The sequence below is a fragment of the Labeo rohita genome, chromosome 20 (genome assembly GCF_022985175.1).
Source record: "Labeo rohita strain BAU-BD-2019 chromosome 20, IGBB_LRoh.1.0, whole genome shotgun sequence".
Lineage (NCBI taxonomy): Eukaryota > Metazoa > Chordata > Actinopteri > Cypriniformes > Cyprinidae > Labeo > Labeo rohita.
In genome coordinates this window covers 33,595,024-33,621,958 of record NC_066888.1, presented here as the reverse complement: position 1 = coordinate 33,621,958, position 26,935 = coordinate 33,595,024, and the positions used below count along the sequence as shown (strand labels likewise).

Here is a 26,935-nt window from a genome sequence, read left to right as displayed (position 1 = left end):
TTTGGATGTTGTACTGTATATGACATATCCATCCTAAAACCCATCAACGCATGTTGATATTATATTAGTAAATATAAAAGATAGACATGTATTTACAAAAATATTTTACAAAAACATAAAATATACTACTATATAAATGCAAACACACATATTTACATATGCATATATATTTATACACTTTATATATGTATATGTATATATATATATATATATATATATATATATGGTGTGTGTGTGTGTGTGTGTGTGTGTGTGTGTGTATACTTGTTTTTGCTACATTGTGGGGACCAAATGTCCCCACAAGGATAGTAAAACCTGAAATTTTTGACATAGTGGGGACCGGCTTGTGGTCCCCATGGGTACAAAAGCTTATAAATCATACAGAATAAGATTTTTTGAGAAAGTAAAAATGCAGAAAGTTTTCTGTAAGGGTTAGGTTTAGGGGTAGGGTTAGGGTAAGGGGATAGAAAATACAGTGTGGACAGTATAAAAACCATTGCGAGAGTCCCCACAAAGATAATAAACCAGACTCTGTGTGTGTGTGTGTGTGTCAACATGCTGATTTTAGTATATGTTGTTTTAATGTAGTTGCATAATAAATAAAACGTATATTATTGTCATATGTGGTTGGTACATATAATCTCATATATGTGAACATTATATATGGATTTATAGGTAAATAAATGGCAATATCACTCTTTATACAGGACAATGTATGTCATAAATGACATTTCCATATGGGAAGCAGCAACAAGAACTTTTCTTGTAATGTAATGCAGTGACATTCACACATTTGTAAGTGCCTGAACACTTTAGACAGACACAGCAATGATATTAAGGTGCACGTCTCGTTCGTCACGGATGTTTTGATCATGTATGCCGAAAGCTTGCTTGAGTCATAAGGCTCATCCTGCCAATTATTGACACTTTGAGGCCGAATTTGATGCATATTCTAATGGCAATGAGCGTGATTTCCTGATTGGATGAGGAGGCAGTGAGGATCAGCATGTGTGAGTGTTATTGGTTCGCATGAAGTTCAGCGCAGAAGCAGGAAGAGAAACAGCAGCAGCAGCAGCAGCAGACGAGCAGCTCCGAACAAACACCGCGCGGATCCTCGACGCTCCGTGCGTTTACTGGTGAGTGTTCGCGCACAGCACGGGAATAAACACGCAGCGCGTCTCTCGCGTTTAATCGCACGCTCCGCACTGCGCGAACGCGTTTGATCTTCGCATGCAAATCAAGGGCGCTTTAATTGCGTCGCGATGACGCGAGCCATAACTTGATAGCGCGCAGCAGAGCTCGTGTTTTAATGCCACCGATATTGTTGTTGTTGTTGTTGTTGAAGAAGGGCGTTATTCTGCTGTAGGATGACGTCAGGCCAGCGCACGTCGGCCTCTCGTGTTCTCATAAACAACAAACACCGCGACAGCGTCACGAACTAATACGCGGCGTGACGTCACGACCGTAAAAACTCACGGCAGGTTTCGCGTCGAACTTTAAATCCCCTCCGCTCGCGCTCACGTACGGAAGGTCGGGATTCGCACGGACGTGAACTTACGTGTGACTCTTGATGTTATTGATCACATTGGTGTGTTTCTGCAGGTCAGTTAAAGTGAAGATCTACAGATCTTCAAGACACGAATTCATGTTCTTACTGAATTCTGACAATTATGAATTATGCTGCTGCCATAGAAACTAATGGCAAAATAGTGAGACTGGTTCATCCAGCAGAATGAATAGGAAAACACATTGTCAAACCTCAGAAAGAATCAACAAAACATCATAACAGGTGTCCATCTGACTTGACTTGTGTTCTGCTGATGCATGTCGGAACGATTGTATTTTCCAGTTAAACCCACATGAACACCACAACAAAGCCTTAATTATGAGTGGGGCAGCTCTGAACTTTATTTACATTTTCTTTCTTTTTTTTTCCTATACATAGTAGTGTAGAAACATGCGTTTGTAATGCTGCTTTGTAACAGTGTGAATTGTCTTGTACAGATATGTGGACCTCGGGAAGATCAGCAACCACTTTGTGGAAGCTAAACAATAATATTGTGAAAAGCACTATACAAATGAACCTGAATTGAATGTAATAGAAATGACTTTCCAAACTAATAAAGAAAGGGTTGCGAAGGGTCAGTTATGACTTCCCAATTTCTACAGTAAATATAAACTTTCCAGGAGGACTTGACACGCTGTACATCCCGAAACTTCCGAAGTCTCATGATGTTTAGTGATGAACAGACAAATTCAGTTATCACTGATGATCTTCCCCTCTGTTAAAGCTCTGAATCCTTATTCCATCTACCTGCATGCATAAAATAACATGCAGAGGAATGTGATATCTGCGCTCACTGCAAACTAATCAAGTCAAGCAGCTCTAAAAAGAGGACAATTGTTAATTTCTCAGTTAAAAGTTCACTTTCCAGAACAAAAATGTACAGATAATGTACTCACCCCTTCGTCATCCAAGATGTTCATGTCTTTCTTTCTTTAGACGTAAAGAAATTATGTTTTTTTGAGAAAAACATTTCAGCATTTTTCTCCATATAATGGACTGATATGGTGCCCCGATTTTGAACTTCCAAAACACAGTTTAAATGCGGCTTCAAACAATCACAAATGCAGTTGTAAACGATCCCAGCCGAGGAAGAAGGGTCTTATCTAGTGAAACCATCGGTTATTTTCATCAAAATAATACAATTTATATACTTGTTAATGTCATATGCTCGTCTTGTCTTTCTCTGCCTGGACTGTTTTTGTTCTGGTTCATGTCAGTTAGTGTATGTGGAAAAACTCCCATCTCATGTTCTCCCTCAACTTCAAAATCGTCCTATATCACTGTTTTACCTTTTTTGTTAAGGGTGTTTGATCTTCTTTGCATGTTCACTTTGTAAACACTGTGTCTGTTCTTCTGCAGTGATGTGGGATGATTTTAAAATGATTTTTGAAGTTGAGGGAGAAAATACAATTGGAGTTTTTCGACATACACTAACTGTCTTGAGTCAGAATACACAGAGTTCAGGGAGAGCTTTTTTTAAATGAAAATAACCGATGGTTTTGCTAGATAAGGCCCTTCTTCCTCAGCTGGGATCGTTTACAACCGCATTTGTGATCGTTTGAAGCCTGCATTTAAACTACATTTTTGAAGTTCAAACTCGGGGCACCATATCAGTCCATTATATGGAGAAAAATGCTGAAATGTTTTCCTCAAAAAACAATTTCTTTACGACTGAAGAAAGAAAGACATGAACATCTTGGTTGACAAGGGGGTGAGTACATTATCTGTACATTTTTGTTCTGGAAGTGGACTTCTCCTTTAAAGTCAGAGTTAAAGTTTATCATTGCTGAATCAATGTCATTGTCCAGCTCAGTTCAGTTCAGTTCTGTTCCAATAGTGTCTGTGCTATCAAATTTCACAGTTTCTCATTTACTGTTTCCATTGAGAAATGAATAGTAAACAAGTTTGGAATGACATAAGAGTCCGTATACGATGAGAGAATTACATTGTTTTTCAGGGTTAGCTGAAAATGTTGTATGCTGTGTGACATTATTGAAGCACAAATAGGAGGAATATAATGTGAAGATTTATTGTACATATTGTTTAGTCCACAGAAAACAATGTTTGAATGTAATCACGTTCTTTGGGTCTAATTCCACAAATCAGGGTTAAAAGGTCTTAAATCAGAGCAGAAACTCTTAAATTCATGACATCATGTACTGGAAAACATGAATATCTTCCTCAGTTTCTGTCTTGTTTTTCAGTACAAGTATCTAAATGTCCTTACATCAAAATACATTTACTGGAGATGCAAAATGAAGATACGAAGTCTTGTTTTCTGAGTGTATTTTTCTGAGCCCATTGGCTGATATTTGTTCTCGTTTCAGTCATAAACTCACTTAATATTTAAGATATCTGAAGAACAGCACTTCCTTTGCAGTGTGCAGTACAGTAAGGTATTTCCATATGAAGTGGTTGAGAGCAGAGGTGTTCAAGCTATAAATATTATTTTATGCAAGACATTTATTTAGAGACCGTAACGGTTGTGTTCTGTTAAATTTATTCCTTCCTTCTTTCCGTGGTTTTAAGAAATGTTACATTTACTTTCTTTTAAACCTAAAGAAACCGTGTTCTTAACTAAAAGCAGTGGTTCGTTTCTTCTTCATGAGTATTTTAATATTAATGTTAGATCCTCTTTATCCCGTAGGTCTTTTCAGGAAGCATGTGATGACCCATGCTCGGAGAAAAGCTTCCCTCAGCCAGTATCATGGCGAGGGGCGGGACCACGTAGAGGGCTGGTCACATGGTGAAACTGTGGGCGGAGCCTGGCCTGCGCATTCATTCCGAGAGGGCAAGACCAAGAAAGGCATGGCGAAGAAAGCCAAGACCGGTGGTCAGGAGAGTCACTGTTTGGGAAAACATTCAGTGAAAATGGATGAAAGTACAAGCAAGAAAGGAAAGTCCAACGTCATGAGCGAGCGCCATCGGAAGCTCTACCCGTTGCGAGGAAGGGGCGTCACTTCGGACAACGAGCCCTTGAGTTGTCACGTTCTGCTCACTCGCCTAGATGACGAGACCAAGATGTGTGAGGTGGATCCCAACAGAGTTGCAGGCCACAAAAAGACACCAAAACCCTGCAAGAAAGCAGGAAAAAGCCTCAAAACCAAACCAGAGGCCACCTTCGATAAACCTACAGCTCAGGAGCCACGTAAACGTAGACTAGCCTCGCTCAACGCCGAGGCGCTCAACAGTCTGCTGCTGGAGAAAACCGACGGACCGTCGGGTGCCAAACTCGTGAAGAAACAAGCCGAAGGTTCGTCCGCTACGGAACAAACAAAGCCCTGCTCGAAGAGAGCCGAGAAGTCCGAGACGTGCCAAAATCCCAAGCGGACGAAGACGGACGAGGCCGAAGCGAGTTTGTACGCTCCCACTCCCCGACGCTTGGCTGGACTCAACGCCGCCGCGCTGCTCAAGCTCACCAGCTCCACCACCGCAAACAAGCAGAGGATCAAAACGGACAATAAGAGCGTCTGCGCGTCAGGGAAGCATGCGGTCCGCTGCAAACCCAAAGCGCAGACGTCCAAGAAGCACAGTTGGACGCAGCCGGAACAGGAAGGTGCCTGCGAAGTGTGCAAAAGCAGGAGCTTGGAGTCAAAACGGACTCCAGACAGTCACCGTTTGACTAAACCAGGATACCACAGCATGCTGGGATATCGTCCTGTGAAGCTGGTGAAGGAGGAGCAGGTGGAAACGGAACTGAGTCCGTACTACTGCTGTCCGCCGGAGGGTTCGGTGGAGTGTTGCCACCGGCTAGCGCTCTTCCTCGGCCAGAAGGCGTACGGGGAGAACGAGGAGCACCCGGTGGCGTCGGTCAAGCACGAGTGTCTGGTTCCGGCGCATCCGGCCCTGACGCTCAGCGCCCATCCCTGCCTGTGTGCGGAAACGTGCTACTCCAGCTACTACGTCCACATCGCCCATCCCGGGACGGCGAGTCTGAGCGCTCCGCCGCTGCCCTGCACGCACAGCCCCTTCTGCCCGCGCGGCCTCTCCGGGTCCAAACTGCTGGCCTCCTCAGGTATCCCGCACCCGGCCTTCTGCGGGTCGGTCGGGTCGCCCTGCTACCGCGAGGCCTGTCGGGTCGGCGGATACGCCTTCAGCGCCGTGCAGCCGGTCGCCAGCAGGACGTGCTCGTTCTCCGGCAACTGCTCCAACTGCAGCCATCCAATCAAAACAGGTGATGACGGAGACTCTTTGATGTTCCACAATATCACCAATGTAACGTTACGACTGATGCTTGAACTAGTGATTTCTAGTATGTATGTAATCATTAGGGTGTAACTCTCCAGAGCCTTTCTGAAAAGTTAGGGCGGGGCTTTACACTTACTTTTCTGTTTAGGAGCACTTGTGCTTCTAACTTAAATTTTAGGAGCACAGTCAAAATTTTAGGAACCTTCTAATCAACAGTCAAAAATCAACAGCCTTCCCATTACGAGGTGATATTTAACTCCTTAAATTGATTAACAGGGGAATTTAGTTTTTACCTTCGTAATGGCATTTTTCTAACTTTATTAAAAGTATGTCAGCTTTTGTGTCAGCTTTTTAAAATTTCTATTTAAAATGACAGGATAAGAACAAGTAGAACAAGAATAAGTTACCAATCAAATGAAATCAGTATTAACAAATTAATTTGTACTACAGAGGTGCACAGAAGAACACAAAAGTGTCTTGTAGGTGTATTTTCATATGTTTAATGAGGCTCAGAGGGGCATGAGTGCAATCAAATTCATGAATTCATGTTGAGATTAATGTTTTAAATATAACATTTTGAATATAGAAATATTGAATATTTTAAATAACTGAAAAGAGACTTTAAAAGTGAAACTAAATCTGCCAGTAGGTGGCGGCAAGTCACTGATTCAATTACTGAATCATTTATTCATTTGATTCGTTCGAACGGCTGATTCATTCAGGAATAAATCAAGTCTTTATGAATGGGAAATTGAATCATTGACTCAATAGATTCATTTAAAAACACGTTGGTTCATAAAGGAAACAGCGCTGTGTTTGAATGGAGATGTGCAGCGGCTCAGCTGTGACTTGTTTCAAACTATTTTTGACGACGAAATAGAGCAAAATCAGGCAATAGTGTTACAGTCAGACAGTGTAAGTCACTTCATATTAACTTCTTGTTTATTTGACTGTTGATTGTGCTGTTTTAGAAGAGGAGCATAGTTGCACGCTCCTCGTTCCACCGGCTCTGCCGCTTTCCGGATGTCCCAGCGTGCCCCGAGTGAACCCGTCCTCCCCGGTCGTCCCGCGTCTTCTGTCCACGATGTCCGACCGCAGGCAGGCAGAAGTCAGACTTAAGGTGGGCAAAGAATGCCCTCAAAACACCAAGCCATCCAACGGCTCGCTCACGATGGGCCACACCAGATCGTCCCGCAAACAACCGACGACGACTCCAGCAAGTGCCAAACATCAGAAGAAGGGGAGCCGGCGACAGGCCACGAACGGGTGGCGTCCGGTCGGAGTCCCTACGGAGAAGGAGGTGTTTGTCGCGGTGAGTGATTGAATCATTGTTCAGATCTGAAGGTGATGACGCGTCAGTTTCATCTGTAATGGTTGTGCTCATGCAGGGCGATGACGAGACGGTTCTTCGTCAGTGTTATGAAGGAGTGGAGCGGGACGGAGAGGTGATCAGGGTACGAGACACGGTGCTCTTACGATCCGGACCCCGCAAGAAATCCCTGCCGTACGTGGCCAAGATCTCAGCGCTGTGGGAAGACCCCAGAACAGGTGAAAAAGATGAAGAGTTATCATTTATCACCTCGCAAATCATGCGCATAAGCAAATATAGACTGTTTTTAAAAACTAAAAAACTGCAGACTGTGAAGTGATGTGAAATCCAGCTCTCTTCTGTGAACTGGCTCTTTTGGACAGTTCCAGTTCCATGTCGTCATGTATATGCCATTACTAAAACACCCAATAATGATGTGAAATACAGGTCTTGATCAACTCACCTTGTTACAAAAATTTGAGTTTTGATTGTGTAACTTGTAAATCTGTGCTGATTTGAGTCACGAGCTGTTCCAGGTGGTTCAGTCTGAATTGGTGAACTGGTTCATCCAGTTGACTAAAAAGAATCAATATAAAAGAATGATTCATCACTAATCAAGACTATGTAGTGTAGTTGTTAGTGATCTTTTTTGTCTGCTTTATTGGACACTGACAAAAGACAAGAAACCTTTTCTTTAATACAAATGTCTAGTTTTCTGTTATGTGACTCAGCATGAATGTGTTCATTTACGTGTTTTGTGTTCATTAACACCTTCACTGCTGTTCTCCGTTACTGCTTGATGTTTACCCCACTATTGATGTTTGTGTAAATGCACACAAGATTGATCTTCATTCGTCTCATCAGTTGTTTATGAGAATCCTGAGCTGTTTTCTGGCTCATCATGTGCTGTCACTCAAGATATTATTCTGCTTGTTCAGTTTCTTCAATGAAATGAGCTGAAGCATCAAAACTCTTGAACATTTTCTTCCATTGAGATCCTCAGTTCATTCATCATGTGTGTGACGTGATCTGATCTGTTTTGTTTTTAGGAGAGCTGATGATGAGTTTGTTTTGGTACTATCGACCTGAGCACACGCAGGGCGGCAGAGATCCCAGCATGCACTGTGAGGTGAGCCGCTGCTGTTTTTACTGCTGTTCACATGCAGGGTTAGTGATCTGAACACACTTACGCTCCTGCGGTGTTGGGGAGAGTTAATTTTAAAGTAATGTGTTACAATGTTACTCCTTAAAGTCACTAATTGTGTCACTTGGTTACTGTTTATAGAAAGTAATGTGTTATATTACTTCTGCTTTAAATCTGGCCTGTGCTTCTTGTTTTTTTTTAAATAAAAAAGCTGGGTTGCCAGGTTTTCATAGCAAAACCCGTCCAGTTGCATTTCGAGGGGTAAAAAAAAAAAAGTTTTTTGGCCGGGTTCCCCTGGTACAGTTCGCATTCCAGTGGCTAAATATGACGTTATTGGGGTCGCTTTAACTTGCAGCAACAGTAGCCCAATTCCGTGGGAAAATCGCAGGCTTGGCAACACTGAAAAAAAAGGTTCTTTTTGTCAAATATAAAATGCTTTTCACACCAAAAGTAAAATGAATGAACCTCAGGCTGACGGAAACGTCTGTACAGTAAAGGGAGCTGCTCAAACCATTCTGGATCACATGAAGAACAGAATGCAGGAGAAGAAACACCCTTCAGAAAAAAATGACTAATGTTCAATTACATTTGTGACTCTGGGTATATTTGTATCAGTAGTCATTGTATGGGTCAAAATGACTGATTTTTCTTTTATGCCAAAAATCATTAGGATTTTAAGTAAAGATCATGTTATTCTGTAAATATTTTGTAAATGTTCTTCTGTAAATATATAAAAACTTAACTTTTGATTAGCAATATGCATTGCTAAGAACTTCATTTGGACAACTTTAAAGGTGATTTACTCAGTATTTAGATTTTTTTTTTTTGCACCCTCAGATTGCAGATTGTCCTATCATAACAAACTATACATGAATGGAAAGCTTATTTATTCAGTGAAGTATAAATGTTCACACAGTGCACTTACTCACGATTTCTCTCAACATGGCAACACGAGAGCTTTCAGTCAATACATGGCAAACAAAGTAACTGTTGTTACTTATTTAAAAAAGTAACTGGGATATTTAAAGGATTAGTTCACTTCCAGAACAAAAAAACTACTGATAATGTACTCACCCCTTGTCCTCCAAAATGTTCATGTCTTTCTTTCTTCAGTCAATAAGAAATTGTTTCTTGAGGAAAACGTTCCTGAATTTTTCTCCATATAATGGACTGATATGGTGCCTGTGAGTTTGAACTTTCAAAATGTAGTTTAAATGCAGCTTTAATGGGCTTTAAACGATCCCAGCCAAGGAAAAAGCGTCTTATCTAGCCAAACGATTGGTTATTTTAAAACAAATTGAAATTTATATACTTTTTAACCTCAAACGCTCGTCTCGTCTAAGTCTGTGTGAACTGTTTTTTCTGGTTCAATACGATCAGTAGAGTCTGGGTCGAAAAACTCTCATCTCATTTTCTTTCCAAACTTCAAAATCGTCCTTCATCACTGAAGAAGTAGCGATTTAGGATGATTTTGATGTTGAAGAAGAAAACGAGACGGGAGTTTTTCGACACACCCTAACTGTATTGACCCAGATTACACAGACTACACATGTGCATCACAGAGACCAGACAAGACGAGCATTTGAGGTTAAAAAGTAAAGAAATTGTCAGTTTGTTTAAAAAATGACCGATTGTTTTGCTAGATAAGACCCTTCTTCCTCGGCCATTTCAAGCTGCATTTAAACTACATTTTGGAAGTTCAAACTTGGGAGCACCATATCAGTCCATTATATGGAGAAAAATTCTGGAATGTTTTCCTCAAGAAACATAATTTCTTATCGACTGAAGAAAGAAAGACATGAACATCTTGGATGACAAGAGTTAATTATCTGTAAATTTTTGTTCTGGAAGTGGACTTTTGCTTTAAAAGTAATGTGTTACTTTACTAGTTACATTAAAAAGTAATCTGATTACATTACTCCCAACACTGGCAGCAGGTTAGTCAGTGCTTTTAACCTAACAACACACAGTAAACACACCGTTGCATCATACCGGCTGGTTTTTGTCAAATAAAAATGTCACGTTCTCTTTCAGAACGAGATCTTCGCGTCCCGTCATCAGGATGAGAACAGCGTGGCCTGCATCGAGGACCGATGCTACGTCCTGCCGTTAGCACAGTACTGTAGGTAAGCGCTGCATCCGCCGTTCCCGTCGCTCAGAAGCGTTTCTCACGCACGTGTCTCACGATCGCATGTGATGTTGCAGATTTTGTGCCTTGGTGAAGCGCCGCTCGGAGGGCGTGTCCGACCGTGCCCAGCCGGTGCCCCGCCCCTCCGACAGCGCCGTCCCCTCCCACCGCCTCGTGCCCGACGGCGTGGACCCGCAGCTGGTGTACCTGTGCCGGCACGTCTACGACTTCCGCTACGGCCGCATCCTCAAGAACCTGCAGTGAGAGCGCGAGTCTGTCTGCGCCGACCCGGTCGGCATTCAGGGCTGTTATACGGTGGCGATGGAAGGACACGATTGAGAACGCGACCGGACCGAGCTGCTTCATCTGTCCACTGGTGAATCTGCCTTCTTCATTTCTCCTTCAGAGACTCGTTCAAACCTCGCTCCGCTCATCAGATCGCTGAAGGTTTGGTGTTTCTATTCTTTGTCGTGCACACTGGACTGTCACACTGCTGAGGGATGATGGGAGAATCTCTGAAGGATCCAGAACGCTTCTTTAAAAATCTCCATTAGTCTAGTGTGGAGCCCGGACCAAGACTAGACCACAGATCCAGACCAGGAGACCCAGAAAGGCCCGTTCACACCAAAAATGATGTAACGTAACGATATCACTTTAGTTCTATGAGAATATTGAGCTCCACCACAACTATAACGACCAATAACATCGTCCAAATGACAGAATCCATCGTCTCTAAAGAGCTCGAGCATTTAAAGACACAAAACTGCAGCAAGTGCTTAAAATAAATGTCACGTTTAATTCAGTTTAATTCAATGTGACATTTATCAGCTTTTTTTTTTTTTTTTTTTTTTTGTTTTTTTTCCAACCAGGCATCTTCACATTTACTTTTTGATAGGACAGTATAGCAGTGACAGGAAATGAAGTGGGAGAGAGAGAGGGGGGCGGGATCGGGAAAGGTCCACGAGCCGGGACTCGAACTCGGGACGCCCGGAGCGCAGTGGCGCTACATGTCGGTGCTGCCACACGGCTGTCGGCACCAACGAAATTTATTAGCGTTTTCTGAGTGAAATTTGTTTCAAAGTAAATCCCACACTTTGTTAGATCAAAGTTATTCGTTACATTGTTATCGTTTCAGTTTTTGTTGTGAACGGGCCTTAAAGGGACAGTCCACCCAAAAAACAGCATATGCGTTTCTTTCTTCTGTTGAGCACAAAAGAAGATTTGAAGAATCTTTTGTTGGGGATCAAACGCTTGACGTCTCTAGTATTTTTGTGTGAACTGTCTCTTTAAGGGTGTGTTGGTGTGGTCTGGAGAAGAGCGTGTTTGTGTGGAGTTTGAGCTCAAATTTGCGCCTTACGTCTTGTAGCTTTTGTAGACGATTGATTTTGCCTCTTTCTCTAAAATCGGACTCCTCTGACCAAATGAACCAAAGGATGGTGAGAATCACAAAACCTTCACGGTTAAACACGGCCAACTAATCAGTGAATCGGAACGGCGGAAGTGCGTTTGTACGGAGATCTATGTTTTATATGTATGAAATTAACTTTTAGATTCAGATCCTCTAGAATGCACAGATATATTTTAATATTTATTTGACGAACCGACGCTTCTAGTTTCCCCTAGAGAAATTGCACTATTACATTCCCTGTCATTTTTGTCTCGTTTCACGGCTTTGCTATCAATTCCATTTGATTTGTAGATGCAGAGCTTGAATTGGATCAAATCAGCTTGATTTTCTAAATGAAAACCTAAGCGAGACATTCCCAACGAGAGCGTTTCTCAGCAGGATGCGGCGAATATCACTGCGATTGCAGACTGAACAGTGAACAGCAGAGATGAGTTTATTACAGTAGGAAATACTCTAGCGTTTGATTCATATCAACAACTAAACATATGCTGCCAGTTTCTCTTTCCTTTATAAAGTTAACAACTTTTCATTGTTAATCTAGACACCATTATATGGTTAGATGCATTTTATTGTTTGTGTTCAATATCATTTTTCACCTGCTGTTAATGAGACGCACCTGTTTAGTAGCACCTTAACATAAATGTGTTTAGATTGAATTATTAGATGCCGGATATATGGATTACAGTCCATTATGAGTCTGAAATGCAGTCTGGAAGGGCCACAAGAAACGTATTATTTTCATCCAACGCTTCTAGAATCGGCTGACGCTGATGGAGTTTTTGTCCATGCTTGACAACATACTAGTTATAACACTGCAAAAAATGCTTTTCTTACTTAGATTGTCTTGTTTCCAGCCAAAATATCTAAAAAAAATCTTTGCACAAAGGGGTTTCTACACAAGAAGAAAGTCAAAATAAAGAGAGTTTTTGCTTGAAACAAGCTAAAAAATCTTGTTTTCTGTTTGAAATAGTGTTGAACGATATACCGGTACTTAAAAAGTATCATGATGCCCTGCTTTTTAAAAATGGTACGAATCCACATATTACTAGTACCGGTACTTTAAGAATGTATTTTAATAAGAGCCATATCAGTTTTGTTTACTACACACATACGTGTGACGCTCGCGGTGTTTTCAGCCTCTGCCGCATCAATATATGAGAACGTGAACACGTGAACATCATCTAGAACTGCTCTGAGACTCACTTCATCAGCATTTCACCGTTTCTTTTGAGGAAAACTGTCGTCGTATAATGAAGACCCTACAGTCTTCACAGCAACCCGTCAAAATAAAAGTTTGCTTTAACCTGACAGTCAGAAATATATTAATATATTACTTAATGTAAAGACAGTACTACTACTACTAATAAAAATGTTATTAAAACAGTGTTTAAGGAATATTTACCAGAAAAAAAAAAATTAACAAAATTTATTTACCAGAAAATTGTAAATACACAACCCGGTATTTCTGAAAATAAATAAATAAATAGTCTATAATAAATTAAATCTTTATCACATCTAATTATCCTTTATAAGTTCATTAGACATGCTTTTGATTATTAAACTGTAATGAAACGATCAAAATAGAATCCAGAAAATTAATGGAAAACAGAGATTCGCAAACAAAACTGAATTTGAGAAAAACTGTGTATTTCACAGGGCCTTAAAAACATGTCATTTTTATTAAACTTTTAATAAATTGCTGTTAAATTCTGCAAGTTTCATGATTTCAGTTAATTAGACAGGCTTTTTTTAATGTAACCATTAAAATGGAGTCTAGAAAATTTTAAATGGAATTTAAGAAAAAATAAACCGATTTCATAGGGGCATCTTTATTTCATTTGTGTCTTGTTTTATTGTAGTTGTCCTTTAGTTTGTTACTTGCATCTAGGTTCTTATTATTAATAACAAAGATAAAATAACAAAACATGACCATGTCATGATATAAATTGTTGTTGTGAAATATAATGACTATATCATAAAATAAGATTTGGATTTATCCTTTCAGGTAATTTACCAATGTAGTAAAGATCTGTACACACCTGTAGGATCAGCAGCTGTTCACTATAATTCTGTGTAGTGGCACTGGCATGTGATCATTTTATTTTTTAAAGGGGGGATGAAATGCTTTGTTTTAATAGATAAAATAACTGATCTCTATTTGGATCATCTATTATTCCATTACTTTTCCTGTTCTGTTTTTTTTTTTTTTTTCACAGTATCGGTTCAGTAGTGTACGGTGATATTTTAGTCCGGTATCATATCGAAGTCAAAATTTTGGTATCGTGACAACACTAGTTTGAGGTGAATATTTTTCTTACCCCTTTGGCAGATTATTTTGCTTGTTTTAAGCAAAACCTCACTTCGTTTTGACTTTTTGACCATTTCTACTTGTCTAGAAAACCCTTCTTGATTTAGGATTTCGTAGATATTTTGTCTGGAAACAAAACAAAATGTCCAAGTAAGAAAAAGCGTTTTTTGCAATGAATCTCACTAGTTCAGCTGATGCGTTGGTTTGAGCGTTTGGTCATTAGATGAAATTCTAGTTTCTCTCTGTCATATTTTTATGATGTTTAAAGTGTAAAATGTGCAGATCATTCCACGGATCACAGAAGAAACGTCTCTGACAATAATTCACGTTCAAATTGAAATGATTCGTGTTTTTACATTTGGTAAAAGCATCGTCCTTCTGCTTTCAGTTTCTTCTGAACAGAAAGGAGATATTTTATTAAGTCTGTTTCTAAAGCTGGAATATGCAATATATTTTTAGGACTATTTTTGAGAAAACAAATCTATTTAAATTCCTGTCATTTCCGATCTGGATGGAAGTGGTTTCCGAGCGCAGTCGGAGTCACCGATGACGTGTACATATCGTGAGGGACGAGGAACGCCAGGCCATCTTTAAACGAGCTCACGAAGCCTCGCACAGTGCATTTATCATACTTCTGAGACGTGTAATTGTATTTAAAGAAATTATTTAAAACGGAGTATAAGCATATATCTATATTTCAAGTCCTCTTAGTTTAACGACGTTTTGAAGTGCTGTTGCAATATTGTGCTCAATAAAATGTGCAGTGGATTTATGATGATTTTGTTTTGTGTTAAATTATGATGAGCGTCCCGTCATGAAGTCTTAACGAGCTCTTCAGTAAAATTCGGACGAGGTCTTGAGTTGATCCCGAGTTCAGACCAAAGCACACGTTCAGACTGCTGTGATCTGAGTTACACATGGTAAATGAACCTGATGGCGTCAGACGTTACACTGGTTGACACGGACGTGACTCGCTGAGCCTTATTACACCGTCGATCATGTTTGCTGTTCATTTCGTCTGTGTTTTGTTTGTTTTTCTGAAGTTGTTTTCAGCAGCGGCTGTAGTGATTTATTTTATCGGCTGATTGTTTAATTGTCAAACATCTGTGGTGTTGATGATGATTATTACAGATTTTATATGGAGGATTTCCAACCTTTCAGACCACTGGGAAATATTCCACATTATTCCCCTGCAGATCTGATGAATATTCACTGCAAAAAATGATTTTCTTACTTCGTATTTTAGTCTTGTTTTCTGGTATAAATATCTAATAAATTATTGAATCAAAATGCATTTACTTGACAAGTAAATCGCTTAAGATAGTAAGTCTTGTTTTCTAAAAAAAAAAAGATCCATTTCTAAATATAGTATCTGACAGTGGGGTAAGAAAAATAATCCTAATTCAAAGGCTAAACAAGATTATTTTTCTTGCCCCATTGGCAGAGATTTTTGCTTGTTTTAAGCAAAAACTAACAAAATTGTAGTAATGTTTTTAGAAAACAAGACTTAAAATCTTGAGTTGTTTTACTTAGTAAAGTGAATTCATCTTGATTCAAGAATTTTTAGATATTTATGCTAAAAGAAAAGACAAAAATACTAAGTAAGAAAATGATTTTTTGCAGTGTACTAGAGTTTCCGGATCGATCATTAGATCAAACTGACCAGACACAAATATTATTGCCTGTTCTGAAAGGTTTTTTTGTTTTAGTTTTGTTTTTGTCGTTTGTTGTTTTGTTTTTGTTTTGTTTTTTTTAGTTTGTTATTTTGTTGGTTGCATTTTTATTTATTTATTTTTTTGTTATTTTTTGTTTTTTGTTTTCCCCTTTTTATTTTGTTTTTTTTTTGTGTGTGGGTGTGTGTTATTTATTTTATTTTATTTTATTTTTTTTACTTTTTTTTGTTTTTGTTTTTAGATCCAGTGCGTCTCTTTTGTTCAATTACAGAGAGTAAAACAGAAGGTATGAATATTTGTTATCTGAAGTGTTTATTTTGTCCCTGTTTTTCATTTGTTTTTGTTTTTTTTGTATTTTGTTTTATATGGTAATGAATCCCTGCTGATTATTGTTCAATGAAAGAGTATTTATAAAATATAAACTGAAGTTTTGTGAAAGCACTGAGTCTCTGTTTGCTCATTCTCCTGTTACTATAAATTATGTTTTAAAGCAATAAGACACGTGTTATTTTAGTATCACTGAGATACTGTTATAGTTTTTTCTTTTTAGATTTTGTTCATGATTTATTTGTTGTTTTTGTCATTTTGTAGTACTTTTTTTTTCTTTTAAGATGTGTCTATATAGGTTTTATTCATTTTTATTTCAGCTTCAGTTTTAGTTATTTTACTACATCACATTAAACTCTGTTAAAATGAGAAGTCTGGCCAGAACTTGAAATATTTTATTTTATTTTATTTTATTTTATTTCATGTAACACTTTTTTTTGTTTAGTTAATGTCTGAACTCAAGTGGTTTATTGTGTTTATTTAATAGCAGTATGTTGAGTTTCATCTTTAATTTAGTGATTAATGTCAAGTTGAACCACAGACATTCACATTCAGTCTCATTCATGTTCATAATGAAGTGTAAAATCTCATCGTGAAGCTTCAGTCCTGCTTTACTCTGTGTGTCCAGCAGGTGTCTCTGTGTGTGTGTGTGTGTGTGTGTGTGTACTTGTTTTTGCTACATTGTGGGGACCAAATGTCCCCACAAGGATAGTAAAACCTGAAATTTTTGACATTGTGGGGACCGGCCTGCGGTCCCCACAATGTTAAAAAATTATTAGAAATAGTAAATGATGTTTATCTGAAAGTGTAACGATGCAAACATGTTTTCTGTGAGGGGTAGGTTTAGGGTTAGGGTTGGGTTAGGGGATAGACAATATCGTTTGGTCAGTATAAAAACTATAGAAGTCTATGGAAAGTCCCCACAATTCACAAAAACAAACGTGTGTGTGTGTGTGTTTCCAGGTCTGTTCATCAGTGTTCCAGTCCCATCAGCTCCTCTGTGTGTGTGTGTGTGTGTGTGTGTCTGATGGTCTGACCGTGAGTCAGTGAGTATAATCGCACCGTATTTAGCGTTTGGACTCAGACGTGTGTCTTCATGCGTCCCGTGTCCTTGCGCACGTGATCGAGCTCTGATCCTCTTTAAGCACGGAAGCAGACAGACGGGATTGTTGTTGAACATGGATTTATCGGCGCTGCTCCACATTCACTCCAATCACTTCATGTTCCTGCTGTTTCCTGGAGAGAGAAACTCAATCAGTCGTGCTGTTCATCATAAACCAGTCCAAATCTGCAGCTCACACGACAAAAACATGAACTAGAATTAAGATGATGAGAATCCTGTCATTTATTGTCCCAGTGAAACAGGATAAACCAGTGTTTCAGATCATTTCATACATGCACAGATACATGCATTCAGTGACGGTTTAGTAAAAAATAATGTTTTTGAGATTAACTTTTAAATATGTTAATATGATAGTTATTTTTGATGATTTTATCCTAATTTAGTCCATTAGTTCATTCATTCCCTGGGAATTAAACCCATGACTTTTAATTTTTAAGACTTTTTATTTATTATTATTTATAATGTTAATTAAATGCCAAGTATAAGTTATTTCATAGAATCAGCCAGAATTTCTGATGCTGTTATTTCATGCATGGATGGAGAATGAAGCTGTAATGAAATGCATGAATATGTGTCTGTATGATTATAAATGTGCAGCATTGACACAATGAGAGATTATGATTGTCTTAATTAAACTCTGAGCTAACGAACATACGGCGCACCGAATATTACTCACACATCAGCAGCTCTGTCTGATAATGTGTCAGTTTTCATTTCATTATTTCATCTGATTCTCTGGAGTGAAACAATGTTTCCTCTTTGATTTAAAGTGTTTGTCATCTTCCTTTAAACTAAATGACACTTGATGTCTGATGAAGACCAAACGCTCTCTAAGAAACTGCATGTTGGCAGAATATTTAAAGTTTTAAGCATAAACCTCAAAACGTTTGTGTGAATGAGTCCGCATCAGATCCGCTTCAGTTCACACAGACTGTTTTCACACTGAATGCTGTTTTCTCTCGTTTTAATGCTGTTTTACAGGGAAAGGACATGAATGAAGAGCAACAAACACCTCAGATCAGCGACACAAGCTCTTGAGACGCTTACAGACTGTAATCTGTCATGACATCATGAGTGTGTGTGGATTAAGGAGCTGATCTGAGGTGTGAAGCGCATGCGTGTGTGTGTGTTTGTCTGTAGATCAGGAGTTTGTGTCTCAGTCTCTGTTGTTGTGAGGTGATGGAGGTGCTGATGGAGCCCTGTGACGGAGCCGCACAGAGAGACGTGTTCAGCGGCGAGTGTCTGCTGCCGCCCGACACAGACTTCATGATCGGTCAGTGATCAACAGCCTTTTCATCAGAACATCAGCAGCAGCTCTATAGACGATGCTTTTACCTGATTTCACTAGATTATATGTCTGTAAATGTCTGCCAGAATTCAAAATATCTCTCAGGATCAACTTTAGTTTGGTTTTCAGTAAACAAGATTTAATGCAGTTTTATTTCACATTTTATATCGTTTTAAGAATATTCAGATATACTAAAAAAAACACCATAAAAAATGATTGTGTGTGAGAAGTGTCTTATTTAAGTTCATAAGTGTGTGGCAGATCTAACGAGAGAGAGATGATCATGTTTGGTTATAATTTTAATTCATATTTTAATTCAGGTTTTATTTTTATATATTTTAGTTTTTGTTTTAATTTTAAAGTTGTAGTCATAGTTTTATTTATTCATTTTTTTTTTTTTTTTAATAGCTTTCATTTTAGTTTTAGTTGATTTTAATAACCTTGTTAAGAACCATTAATAATTCCCCTAAAATAAAAAAAAAAAAAAACATTCATTTATTTACAAACAAAACATATGGACATTTTTGCAATGTATTAATAGGAGTTTGTGAGCAAAATGTGTTAAATGATGATGAAAACCAGTCTTAAGTATCACGGGTTTATTTGTAGCAATAGACAGAAATACATTGTGTGGGTCAAAATTATAGATTTTTTTTTTATGCCAAAAATCATTAGGATATTAAGTAAAGATCATGTTCCATGAAGATATTTTGTACATTTTCTACCATTAATATATCAAAACTTAATTTTTGATTAGTAATATGCATTGCTAAGAACTTCATTTGCACAACTTTAAAGGTGATTTTCTCAATATTTTGATTTTTTTTTTTTTTTGCACCCTCAGATTCCAGATTTTCAAATAGTTGTATCTTGACTAAATATTGTCCTATCCCAATAAATACATCAATGGAAAGATTATTTATTCAGCTCATTTATTCAGTTTATTTATTTAGCTTACGTATAAATCTCGATTTCAAAAAATTTACCCTTATGTCTGGTCTTGTGGTCCAGGGTCACATATTAATGTCAAAATGCAGAAAAACTTAATGTTTGATTTTCATTTTATAACATACACTTTATCATTTCCTCCTTTTGCATTTAAGGTGAAAAAGGAGCTGGTTTTCATGAGAATTTGCTTCATTTTACCTTGATGAATCTTCTCTTTTCTGTCTGAGCTAATGAATGATTCTGAATCGTAGACGGAGAGTCGTAGTTTCTTTGTTGTTCAGTGAGTGAATACAGAGGAAGTCAGGATGGTGTCAGATGGATTTGCTGGTGTTAAATCAGTGAGATTATGAGCGATTATAATCCACTCCTCCATATGGAGCTCCAGACCACACGAACACACTCAGAGAATCAGCAGAATCAAATGATTCAGTCGATTCACTGGTTCATTTCTGCTGTCTTCTGCTCAGATGTTTCTCCTGAGAAAAAGACCATGAAATAACCTCACACGTCTCCTGGGGAGTTTCTGAAGAGATCTCAACAATGTCTCAAACTGTGCTCAGATTTGCTGCAGATACTGAAGCTGCATTCATCCCTACAGCACTTTATGAAATAACAGATGCACATTCACATTTATAAACAGAAAAACAGCAATCAGATATAAATAAAACCTAACAAGACCTGGAGAATGTTCAGTGTGTGCTGGGAAATGTCTTCAAATATGAGACAAATTGAGATTAAACTAAAGCAGCTTCAATTAAAACAACTTCAGTGTTCATTCAGTTTAATCACTTCACAGCAGCTCTAGAGCTGCACTGCACCTGTTTTAATCTCTGATGAGGAGCTGCAGGAGAAACATCTGATTCTGACTCTTATTTGAAGTCATTGATTGCGTTTATTGATGTAAATCTGTTTCGAATGGATGAAGTGTTGTGTATAAGTGTGTGTTTGTGTGTCAGATGAGCAGAGTTCTCACGCCAGCGGGATGGAGGTGATCGATCGCCTCACGTTCCTGGAGCAGCGCGTTCAGATGCAGGACGACGAGATCCAGCTGCTGAAGATCAACATGGCCGACGTTCTGAAGAGACTCAACATCTCAGAGGAGCACAGGAGAACACCGGCCAAAGGTGCCGCGATCACACGCGCACTCACTACAGCTGCTGCGAGTAACTCTGGGAAAATAACATAGGAGTTTGTGCTTTTCTCCTGTAACACCGTAATGACTTTAAATGATATCTTGGGGGTCATTTCTGAATGATGTGTCAGCCCATCATGTAATTATTGAAATGAAAAATGTAATGGCTCAGTGGTTCTGATCGGCGCTTGAGCATGTGTGCTGTGTGTCTCCTCAGCGGCTCGTCCCGCGTCTCTGTGTCTGCCTCCTAAAGCGCCGATCGGCTCCTCATCCTCGTCTCTGAGGAAGAGCTCCAGCTCCACGCTGCCCTCTTCACCCTCCTCCAGGAACTACAGCCCCGCGCCCGCCGCAAAGAGGTGCAGATGCTGACCTGTGTGTGTGTGTGTGTGTGTGTGACCTGGTATTTATCATGTTATGGGCAAGGCAAGGCAAGTTTATTTATACAGCACATTTCATACACAGAGGTAATTCAAAGTGCTTTACATAAAAGGAAGTAAAATAATCATAAAAACAATAATAAAAACAATCACAAAAAAGGAAGTAGAACAATCATAAAAACAATGATCATAACAATAAAACAAAAATGTAAAATGTAAAAACTACCAAATGTCCCCACAAGGATAGTAATATCTATCATTTGTGAGGTCCCCATGAGGAAACAGACTTATAAATAATGCAGAATGAGTTTTTTTGAGAAAGTAAAAGTGTGCACAGTCTCCTGTGAGGACTAGGTTTAGGTGTAGGCAATAGAAATACAGTGTGTACAGTATAAAAACCATTACACCTATGGAATGTCCCCATAAAACATGGAAACACAACGTGTGCGTGTGTGTGTGTGTGTGATGGGGTTCGTACAAGGTGTTTAAAGTACATGAATTTGACTTTTTGAAATTTAAGGCCTGAAAAACCCTTGAAAATATGAATATTCCTGAAGAGAGTGCTTGAATTATTGAAAGACAATGTATCTATGAAATAAGTGTTACAGTTTTTCAGTAAGCACACATGTATTGACACAAAATGAACACACATGTTTGTTTTTGTGAATTGTGGGGACTTTCCATAAACTTCTATAGTTTTTATACTGACCAAACGATATTGTCTGTCCCCTAACCCAACCCTAACCCTAAACCTAGCCCTCACAGAAAACATGTTTGCATCGTTACACTTTCAGATAAACATCATTTACTATTTTTAATCATTTTTTAACATTGTGGGGACCGCAGGCCGGTCCCCACAATGTCAAAAATTTCAGGTTTTACTATCATTGTGGGGACATTTGGTCCCCACTATGTAGCAAAAACAAGTACACTGTAACCCGTCTGATGTTGAGCTCATGTAGCCCCGGCCCTTTTCAGCGCTGCTTTAAACATTATAATGCTCATGATCACTCTCAGATATTTATTACAGTAAAAACTGATTAATGATTTCAGGGGTGTGAGATGACTGGATGATTTCAACTGATTCCTATTGAACTGCAGCTCAAACTATTTCAAATCTAGTCAATTAAGCTACAAACTCCATCATAATGAACAATGTTTCCATCTAACATGTATTTTGAGCTGCAGCTCGTCATATTAATGCAGTGTTTCACTAGTTAACAGTAAACCGGTTACCACACCTCAATATGGAGCAGATTTGTGTTGGAAATATGGATATTTCATTTGTAAACATCACTCTTTTTTTGCTTATTTTAGTTAAATGTCATTAAACTAGCGAGCTAAGCCAGTAGTAGTACTGACAGTGTCGTGCAAACATGACTGAAGACGTGAAAAGCGGAGAAACAGACAAACTGAATCAATTGAGTGAGTCATTTATTCTGGAACCGCTCCGATTGATTTGAACTCGTGACTTTGATCATTCAGTTCAAGCGAGTCACTAGCAAACCCAGATCATATTAAAAGAGCCATTTATTTTTCGCATTTAGACATCGCTTGTAATGATGTCATGGGTGAAACAGCTTTTCGGAACTCCGAATCGGTTTATTGCGTCGCAAAATGATTCACTGTTTTAAACCGCTCCATCGGATCGCGAATCATTTGATTTAGATCGGAACTTCGGACTCGGAGCGGGTTCGCGAATCATTTCACGAATTGAATGATTCCGAGTCCTCTATCTGATGGTTCGCGAATCATTGTTCAGATCGAGACTGTAGCGCAGATCGCTGATTATTTAATTTAGATCGGAACTTTGGATTGCGGATCGCGAATCATTTGATTCAAATGTGGACTTCGGATCGCATATCACGAATCTTTTGATTCAGATCGGGAGTTCGGTGTGAGCTGGCAAATCTTTTTTTTCTGACTTTTTAAATTAAATAGTAGAAAACATCAAACCATTAAGTCAGTACAGTTATAAAAACAAAAGAAAGAAAGAAAGTATACACAAATTCAACTCCATTAAGAAAATTAACCATAGGTTTACTATAGTAAAAGTGTAGTATCCATGTTTTTTTGTATAACCACAGTTTTACTACAAATACCATGGTTAAACTATGGTTAGTGTAGGAAATCCATGGTTAATTTGTGGTTTCCATGGGTTAACTACAGTAACTGTGTTTTTTGCATGTTAATTTTTTCAAAAAAAGTAATATTAATAATAATAAATTTACACTTTAGAGGACACATAGGATGAATATAGAGAGAGTTTTTTATGATTAAAGATTTAAATGTGTGCTTTATTTCTCTCTTTTTTGTTCTTAATTTGACATCATTGCGTACTTTGCATGTGCTTTTATTTTCACCACTTTGTTACATTAGTATATTTTCATTTATCTATTTATCTTTTTTATAGTTTGAAAGATAAGACATTGTTTGATAAGTGAAATGTCTGTTTAAAGTCCTTGAAATTCAAAAAAGTAGTGCCTGGAATTTAGTCCTGGAATTTAATTGTACAGTATCTGTACAAGTCCTGGTGTGTGTGTGTGTGTGTGTGTTGAGATCACTGACGGCGTCTCTCTCTCTGCAGGTCTCCTGCTGGAAACACTAGAGACACTCTGAGCGCTAAAGTAAAGACGAGCTCGAGCTCCTGCAGGAAAGCGCTGGAGATGTGAGTAAAGATCTGTATATGCTAAAAGCTCCTCCAGTCGTCAGTCACTCACCTCACACTCTCTCCTTCCACAGCAAACCAAAGGAAACCAGCGCAGGAAAAACAGGTGAGAGAATCAAGACATGATCACTTCATTTGAAACACTTACATTATTGGTATCTGTGATGTTTTTCTAAAACTTCAAGTCTGTCAGTTTCTAGTAAAATACTGTTGCATAAATCAAACTATTTTATAAATCAGTACAGTTTTACACACACACATATATAATTTGAGATGAATTAATTCATCTGCACGTTGTGTATTTAATTGGATTAAAATTGTAATTGCTTAAAAGCCCTACAAACATTTATATTTCAGAAAAAAAAAACTAAAACTTTAAATAAAATTAAAATTAAACAGAAAATATATAAATAAATCTCATTTAAAATATGAATAATAAAAAATGTATGTATAATGTCAATGATACTAAAGTTGCTGTAATGACACTAAAATAACAATTAGCATTTTCTTTTTTTTTACATTTTAATATTAGAATACATTAGTATAATATATTGTGTACTATGAATATTGTTGGCTCTTTGACAAATTGCTTTGTTTCTCACTTTGGATAAAAGTCTTTGCTAAATCATGCATAAATGTAATGTAAATGTAATATATTATTTTATATAATATTATTTTGTTTTATGTGGTAACCATTGTTTAATAGCCGGAAGGTACTTCTGAGAACATGAATTGCTTCAGACTTATTTTGTAATTTCTCTGTATTTCTGTCCTTTAGGCTCCAGACGCGTCATTCACTGCAAAGGTAGGTCTCGTGCCAAATCATAAGATGATAATTATGCATTTAAAATATACAAGAATCAGTCTCATGAAACTTGAAAAATGCATATGATTCATATTTCACAAGCAAATAAAACAAAGCCTGTTTTAGAAACACTGTTTTTTCCATTCTGACATAATTTTTATGAATTTTAAGAACAGTTTCCCCTGATTTCTCATCACTTTAATGTAAAATAATTATATTTTGTTTCAACTGTAAACTGTTCAATTGTATTTATTCATTTGTCTTGAATAACAGAGCTCTGTATCGAGCAGATGATGTTTCTGATGATCATGTGTCTCTTAATGTTTTCTCTCTCTCGGTTTACTCCTCTTCACCCACTTCCTCTTCCTCATCCTCATCCTCATCTGCCCCCTTCACTTAGTGACTATGCAGATCTATCTGATGCCGCTGTCAGGAAGGACTGGGTCGGCTGAGCCGGTGCCGGTGGTGTCGTCCGTGTCTCTGCGGTCCGGCTCGAGTCCGTTGAGCGGATCTGCAGTGGAAACCCGTAAAACAGTCGTCCAGAAGAGCTCCGGTCAGAAGGCCTCGCTCCGGGACGCCCCGAACCACAAGACCCCCATCAAATCCCCCAGTCAATACTTCCAGATCTGTTACTGAAGTACCGAATCACTCACACAATCACCCACATCCTTCCTGTTACACTCACTCTCATTCCCTCAGTATTAGTGATTGTGGAGAATAACACTTCCTCCAGTGTAAAAGTCCATCTCCTGTTGTCTCTCACATCAAACTCCAGCCACATATTTGTTTAGAGCTGTTTGGTTTGTAAACGCTGCTTGATCTGTGCAGATTTCTCTCCTGATTCAGACCAGACCACTTTTTCACTGGAGGAAGTGTTATTATGGATTACGGACTCATATTTTAGTTAAAAACGTCTTGATGATTGATTTGTTTCTTAGTCATTTTTGGTGCTGAATTAAAACAAATCAGATTCATATGGTGAGTTTATAGTTCTGTGATTTATAATGATCATCTGTCAGACTGTGAGCTCCTCACTGCCCTCTGCTGGATCAGATGATTCAGATGAATGTTCTCATCTGGCCCACAATATATTGACCTGTCATTAAGATGACATTGAGAAAGCACTTCTCTTGACAAACAGATTTCTCCAAAAATGATCAAAACTCAAATAGGGACTAGAATCTGGTGTTCAGCAGAGCTTTAGTGATATTATAATTGACGGCATATAAAATGATTCAGAAAGCATCCCATCATATACATACAGTCAGTAAAGATAGGCCTCAATATACCCTGTAGTATGTTGGAATTTTTTTGTAGGTATATATACACCACCGCTCAAACGTTTGGGATCAGTAAGACTTGTAATGTTTTTAAATGTCTCTTATGCTCATCAAGGCTGCATTTATTTGTTCAAACATACAGAAAAAAACAGTAATATTGCAAAATGTTATTACAATATAAAAAATAATGGTTTTTATTTTAATATACTTTAAAATAGAATTTATTCCTGTGATACAACACTGAATTTTCATCAGCTGTTACTCCAGTCTTAAGTGTCACATGATCCTTCAGAAATCATTCTAATATGCGGATTGATTATTAGAATGATCAATGTTGAAAACCTTTTTTTTTTTTTGGAACCTGTGATTCTTTTTTCAGGATTCTTTGATCAATAAAAGGTTAAAAAGAGCAGCATTTATTAAAATAGAAAGGTTTTCTAACAATATACACTCCTGTTCGAATGTTTAAGGTCAGTACATTTTTATTCTTTCTTTTTTTTTTAAAGAAATTAATACTTTTATTCACCAAGGATGTGTTAAATTAATAAAAAGTGAAAGCATAGATTTACATTGTTAGAAAAGATTTGTATTTTGAATAAATGCTGTTCTTTTCAACTTGTTATTCATCAGAAAGTTAAAGTAGAAAATAAATGCAGCCTTGAGCATAAGAGACGTCTTTAAAAAACATTACAAGTCTTACTGATCCCAAACGTTTGAGCGGCAGTGTATGAAGAGTTTATTTACAAAAACTTATGATTTAAGTCTGAGTTTTCAAAAATCATGTTTTTTTATTATGTTATCATGTTTTTATTGTGTTAGTTAGCTGTATTTTTTACTTATTTTTTACTTATCAAAATAACCCAACTGCAGTTTGATTGAGATTATTTGGAATGCACAATGAAAAAACATGATTTTTGAAAATTGTTAAAAACAGGTTAAAAACCCTACAGAGAGAGAGAGAAAATTCACAAATAATTACAAAGAATATTTGTTTGAAAGGTGAAAAAATTTAAAGGTCAAAATGATCTCATAAATTGCTGGTTAATTTCATAAACAATTACAAAGAATGTTTAAAAATGACGTCGAAAAAATCTCTAAAATTGCTTGTACAGTTCACAAATAATTAATAGGAAATAAAAATGTGCTGAAAAAAATTACTAGTAAATTTAAAAATGTATGAAGAATCATTTTAAAGATATTTAAATGTAAAAACAATGTAATAATAAACAAAACGCAAAATTAATTAATTAATTAAATAAATA

The 26,935-nt window shown here is 37.8% G+C and overlaps 2 protein-coding genes across 3 annotated transcripts; both read left to right on the top strand.

Annotated features, from left to right (window-relative positions):
- The first annotated feature begins 1,062 nt into the window (after positions 1-1,062).
- LOC127183355 (bromo adjacent homology domain-containing 1 protein) lies at positions 1,063-11,197 on the top strand. Its single transcript, XM_051139344.1, has 7 exons — positions 1,063-1,136; positions 4,215-5,741; positions 6,727-7,067; positions 7,144-7,303; positions 8,114-8,193; positions 10,243-10,334; positions 10,414-11,197. Exons 2-7 carry the CDS (start codon positions 4,235-4,237, stop codon positions 10,598-10,600), a joined length of 2,367 nt encoding a protein of 788 aa, XP_050995301.1. The 5' UTR covers positions 1,063-1,136; positions 4,215-4,234; the 3' UTR covers positions 10,601-11,197.
- Positions 10,695-25,331, top strand: LOC127183360 (echinoderm microtubule-associated protein-like 1). Of its 2 annotated transcripts, none has more exons than XM_051139361.1 (8): positions 10,695-10,783; positions 17,016-18,448; positions 20,368-20,535; positions 20,761-20,899; positions 23,508-23,588; positions 23,663-23,694; positions 24,367-24,393; positions 24,794-25,331. In XM_051139361.1, exons 2-8 carry the CDS (start codon positions 18,355-18,357, stop codon positions 25,027-25,029), a joined length of 777 nt encoding a protein of 258 aa, XP_050995318.1. In that variant the 5' UTR covers positions 10,695-10,783; positions 17,016-18,354; the 3' UTR covers positions 25,030-25,331. The 2 variants fall into 2 exon arrangements, with proteins under 2 accessions (XP_050995318.1, XP_050995319.1); XM_051139362.1 differs by having other exon boundaries at positions 24,805-24,985.
- The last annotated feature ends 1,604 nt before the right edge of the window (positions 25,332-26,935 follow it).

Coding starts and splice junctions, on each gene's coding strand:
- LOC127183360 (XM_051139361.1), top strand. CDS start 18,355: ATGGAGGTGCTGATGGAGCCCTGTGACGGAGCCGCACAGAGAGACGTG. Junction 20,900..23,507: donor CCCGCGCCCGCCGCAAAGAG/GTGCAGATGCTG, acceptor CTCTCTCTGCAG/GTCTCCTGCTGGAAACACTA. Junction 23,589..23,662: donor TGCAGGAAAGCGCTGGAGAT/GTGAGTAAAGAT, acceptor CTCCTTCCACAG/CAAACCAAAGGAAACCAGCG.
- LOC127183355 (XM_051139344.1), top strand. CDS start 4,235: ATGACCCATGCTCGGAGAAAAGCTTCCCTCAGCCAGTATCATGGCGAG. Junction 5,742..6,726: donor CAGCCATCCAATCAAAACAG/GTGATGACGGAG, acceptor GTGCTGTTTTAG/AAGAGGAGCATAGTTGCACG. Junction 8,194..10,242: donor ATCCCAGCATGCACTGTGAG/GTGAGCCGCTGC, acceptor GTTCTCTTTCAG/AACGAGATCTTCGCGTCCCG.